The following is a 5000-nucleotide window of genomic DNA, read 5'->3' on the forward strand; positions in this document are numbered from 1 at the left end:
GACAAATGGAGATGGGCATTAAAATGCTACATATGAAAATGTCATGCCACCACATCACTCCAACTAAGGTAAAAACAAAAAGGTAAAAGTTCATTCATCATCTACAAATAAAACATTTGTGTGAAATTAATCGGTGTCCAAGTAATTGGCCTTATGCTACAAGAACCTTTGGTACAAACAGAATACTTGAAAACATGGGTCCTTCAGACATGTTGACAAACAATGCTGTGAATAATGCTTACCCGTTCGAACCCCTGATCGTGACGTAAGAACAATTTTGGAAGCTCCACGGGATACAAGGAAAGCCGCGAGTTCCAGTCCAAATCCGCCAAGACCTCCTGTTATCACGTAGACCTTGCCTGGTGGACAGCAGGCTCTTGTTTGAGCTGACAGGAGGAGATGGGATGGTGGACAAAGGCGGGCCTCCTCTTCTTCTCGAATCTGTACACAAATAAACGATGAGCCTTTTGAAATGAGATTATTGATATTGAATTTAAACCTGCATGAGCAGATTTTACCAACCTGCAGCAGAACCTTGCCGATGTGCTTTCCTTGGGCCATATAACGAAAGGCATCTTCAGCATTACCATGAGGAAACGTCACACAGCTTAGTGGCTGAACCTCTCCACTTTCAAGGCCCTGGGTCATGAGATTGGCTACTAACGTCCACTCATCATTCCCTTGTTCAAATAGGGCATCCAGCAGGATCCCGTGGAAAGTAACATTCTTCAAGAATATCGCCATACCTAATGAAAAATGAGATGGAGTGAGAGGTGAAAGCAGTTTGAGACAATGGACAATAAAATGAGATTTGAAGCTTATACAATTTTTTTGAGCTGTTACAAAAGTTGAAAAAGCATCTTGTTTAAACTGCAATTCATGAAAAAGCATGATTATTTGGTGTGGCCACTTTAATGAGGTTGTGACGATGGTAGATTTAATCTTCAACATGTATTCCAAATCATGAGAAGTATGCTTTGGGTATGAAAGAAAACAAACCTTTAACTATATTAGAAAGCATCTCAAAATGCAAAGCCCATCCACGTCCACTTGGGCTCAAACTAAACTTGACAAAAACAACAACTAAACACAACGGCACTCTTTGACGTCATGACGTCAAACAATTATATTCTTCCGCCCACATTACAACATCATACATACTTGTACCACCAAGTTTGATTTAAATCTCTTGAGCTGTTCTCAAGTATCATATTTTAACCTTGCATGACATCTGACCTTTGACCTCATGAACCCAAAATCTAATCAGTTCATCTTTACATCAGTATACATACTGTAATTGTATCAAGTTTAGTCAAAATCCAATCACTGATGCACAAGTTAGCACGGCAACAGAATTTTTACATTACATGACCTCTAACCTTTGACCTCTTGACCCCAACACATAATGAAAGGAGGTTGTTGTGGATATGAAAGGGAGTGGTTGTGAGTTTTTACTTTGTGACAATTTGCCATCAAAACCAAAGAAATGGTGTCTATTTAGATCTTCATCTGCTTGGTCAGCAAACTTCTTCTTTTTCACAGCCACAATTATTCCAACGTTCTTGCAGAGTCGGCCAGGGGGAAGTTGGCTGAAGACTTTCACGAAGCGGGTGGCCAGGCCTGATGTTCAACTAAGGCAGGAATTTGTAATTTGGCCCGGGTGCCAGCGAAAACTCGCGTACACTTCGCAAAGGACACCGTTCGAGCTTTAACATCCACCAACTCATGCCAGCAGATGGGAAGCCCAGTTTAATGATGGCACACACCCTGCCTGTGAAAGCCCATGATGGCAGTTTATAGCTGGGCTGAAATTCAAACCCAAGCGAGACAGCTTAGATTGGAGTGTGCATCCCTCTAGGGCCAAGGCTATCCTGAGGTACGCACATCACTATATATATATATATATATATACATTCACTACCGGTCAAAAGTTTTAGAACACCCCCATTTTTCCAGTTTTTACTAAAATTTAAGCAGTGTAATGTTTCAATGTACTCTGAAATGAAAGCATCGAACAAATAAACAATTGCAGATAAAAAATAAATCATGGAATCGTTTTGTTGAACAAAATTTAATTTAAATTTTTGACTCATCAAAGAAGCCATCTTTTGGAGATATAACAGCCAAACATACTCTTCTTTCTACAATGGAAATCTACAATGGCATTCTTTCTACAATGGAAATCAAATATTATTCGGAAAGTACTTCCCAACACTGTTGCAGAAGTTCCCACAAATGTGTTGCACTTGTAGGTTGCTTTGCTTTTGCCCTTCTGTCCAGTTCATCCCAAACCAGCTCCATGGGGTCTAAGTCTGGAGACTGTGCTGGCCATTCCATGATTTGAAGCCTACCGTCTTGTTCTTTTCTTCTAAGGTAGTTCTGATAGACTGGAGGTATGTTTTGGGTCGTTATCTTGCTGAGGGATGAACCGCTGACCAACTAGGTGTAAACCAGAAGGTATTGCATGGCGCTGCAAAATGCTGTGGTAGCCCTTTTTGTTCAGGGTGCCAGTCACTCTGTGCAAGTCGCCGACTCTGGATCCAGCAAAAGATCCACAGATCATCACGCTTCCTCCTCCATGTTTGACAGTTGGTGTCACACTGAGGAACCATCATTTCGCCTACTCGACGGTGTACAAAAACCCTGCGTGATGAACCGAAGTTTTCAAATTTTGATTCATTGGTCCATAAGACCTTCTAGTTTTCAGTAGTCCACCGGCGGTGCTTCATGGCCCAGGCAAGCCTCTTTTTCTTATTTTGCCATCTTAGGGCCCTGTCACACCTTGACGTTTTAGCAAGCAATGGCAACGTATAAAAGTGTATGTAAAACGTTGACGTACGCTGAAATTTTGATGTTTTTTTTTAAGTTTTGGGCGTATTCATAACGAGTTGGTCGTATGCATAACATATTAGTAATGGGACAGAACGTTTCGATGTGTTATTGATAACTTTTACCAACGAATGCTTAGCCTGTTGTCGGCGTTCACAACCTATGCCCAACGATAGTTTAACTTACGCATAGCGCGCTAAACGTATCGCTGGCGTACTCGTGGCGTAGTCTGTTAAGAACCTGCTGGACGCCGATTTAAATCATAACCGCCTGAGAATATGAAGTGTCAACATCGCAGTCACACCTTGACGATTTTGCCAGCGTATGCCGGCCTATGAAAAATGTGTCTAAAACGCTAGGCGCACATCAAATACGGTATAGGTAAGTTGTGTATACGTTAAGAGTAGGCTGGAAAACAATGAAGTACACTGTCATATTACGTGGTACGTGTTATACGTCGTGAAATTTCAAGCATGCTGAAAATTTTACGACGTACTCGGCGTATGGCTAACACGTTCCGCATACGTTGTCATATGTTCCTGGCACGCTCCGCGATCATTTACACACGACGGACACACGTTACTTGTAGGTTACTCATAAGTCGAAACACGTCAAGGTAATATTTAACATATCCGCAACCTAATTTTCAACCAATGGGTAACGTCCTTTTAACCTATGAGTAGCGTGCTCTGAACCTATGTTTAACGTGCATTGAACCTATTTGTAACTTGCCTTGAACCAATGACTAGAGTGCTATGAACCTATGAGTAATGTGCGTTTAACCTATGTGTAGCATGTTTTGAACCTAAGTATAATGTGCTTCTAACCTTTGAGTAACATGCTATGAACCTATTTGTAACGTATCTAAAACGCACATTGTCGTCTTCCGGACGACCACAGCACTTACTGAACGTGTTTCTAACTTGCATCTACCGTGTAATGGCGTATTGGCAGCGTTTAGGGGAATTGGTATATAAAAATGGGCTTCACAGGAGGAACCCATCATTGTTCCAGACTCCATGTTGAGTAGATGTCAATGCCAGTAGTATCAGTAGTAGTAATACTATTTGGTTGTTGGTAGTTGGTGTGCGTGACAGTAGAAATAGTAGTAGTAGTTGTAGTAGTAGCATTGGTAGTAGTAGTATGTCTATGTCAGTAGTAGTATGTGAGCGTGATGGGGAGGGTGTGGGTGATGATGGATCTTCTTATCGTCCACGAATAGGAGACTACTTTGCACCATTGTTCGATGTTCTTTTCGGCTAATTTTTTTTCCTCATTCCCAAGATGAAATATTTCTTTGTTTCACTTTTTAAAGTATTAAAAACGACTTTGACAAATGCATAATGTACTAGTAATGAACACAGAACGCTTCGATAACTTATAGGTAAGTTATACCAACGATTGTTTATCGTGTTTTAGTCGTCCACAACCTATGCCCAACGATAGTCTAGCGTATGCATAGTGTAATAATTCCCAAGCACGTTATTCACAGGTTATAAATAAGTCACGGGTACCCTCAACATTACCTTGATGTGTTTCGACGTATGAGGAACTTTCAAGTAGTGTGTTGCGAAGTGTGAACAACGTTCGTGTAACATGCTTACAAAACGTTACTCATAGGTTAGAAATAAGCTTTGGGTACGCGAATGTTACCTCTACGTGTTTCGACTTATGAGTAACATACAATTAACGTGTGTCAACGATCGCATAACGTGCCTACAACTTATGGCCAGCGCAGCGGAAGGTGTGAGCCAAACGCCGAGTAAGTCGTAAAATTTCAAGCATGCAAAATTTTTTGGACAACCAAAAAGTAAAACGTTTTAAACCAGCGTAATACCACCTATGGTAGTGTTTTTCAGCGTGCATCTAACGTACACATAACGTACCCATAACGTATTCGACGTGTGCCAGCGTTTTAGACAAATTTTTCATAAATCGGCATATGCTGGCTAAATCGTCAAGGTGTGACAGCCCCGTGAGTAATGGCTTTCTTACTCCCACTCAACCTGTCAAACCTGCAGCTCGAAGCTGCTGTCCTGTGAGTCGCCTATCACGCAAGCTGTTGACTCTCAGAAACTTGTCTTCTGATTGTGTTGTGGCTTTGGGTCTGCCAGACCTCTTCCTGTCAGAGGAAGACTCTTCCTCGTTTCCTGTCTCTTCCTGTGTTCCTT

At 41.5% G+C, this 5000-nt stretch overlaps 1 protein-coding gene and 1 long non-coding RNA gene across 3 annotated transcripts in view; one reads left to right on the forward strand and one right to left on the reverse strand.

Moving 5' to 3' along the window:
* FASN (fatty acid synthase) overlaps window positions 1–5000 on the reverse strand; it is a 148617-nt gene that overhangs the window by 33271 nt on the left and 110346 nt on the right. For both annotated transcript variants that reach the window (XM_085885099.1, XM_085885100.1), the window contains exons 34-35: window positions 523–746; window positions 243–441 (exon numbers count right to left, since the gene is read on the reverse strand). In XM_085885099.1, coding sequence (XP_085741225.1) covers window positions 243–441; window positions 523–746 — 423 coding nt within the window. The remainder of the gene's footprint in view (window positions 1–242; window positions 442–522; window positions 747–5000) is intronic.
* The window catches only part of LOC147024813 (uncharacterized), a 20643-nt gene that overhangs the window by 10400 nt on the left and 5243 nt on the right, over window positions 1–5000 (forward strand). The gene's annotated exons all lie outside the window — the stretch shown is intronic.

Source organism: Eptatretus burgeri, chromosome 6, assembly GCF_056783735.1.
Source record: "Eptatretus burgeri isolate ZD-2024b chromosome 6, Ebu_testis_v1, whole genome shotgun sequence".
In the NCBI taxonomy this organism is placed as follows: Eukaryota; Metazoa; Chordata; class Myxini; order Myxiniformes; family Myxinidae; genus Eptatretus; species Eptatretus burgeri.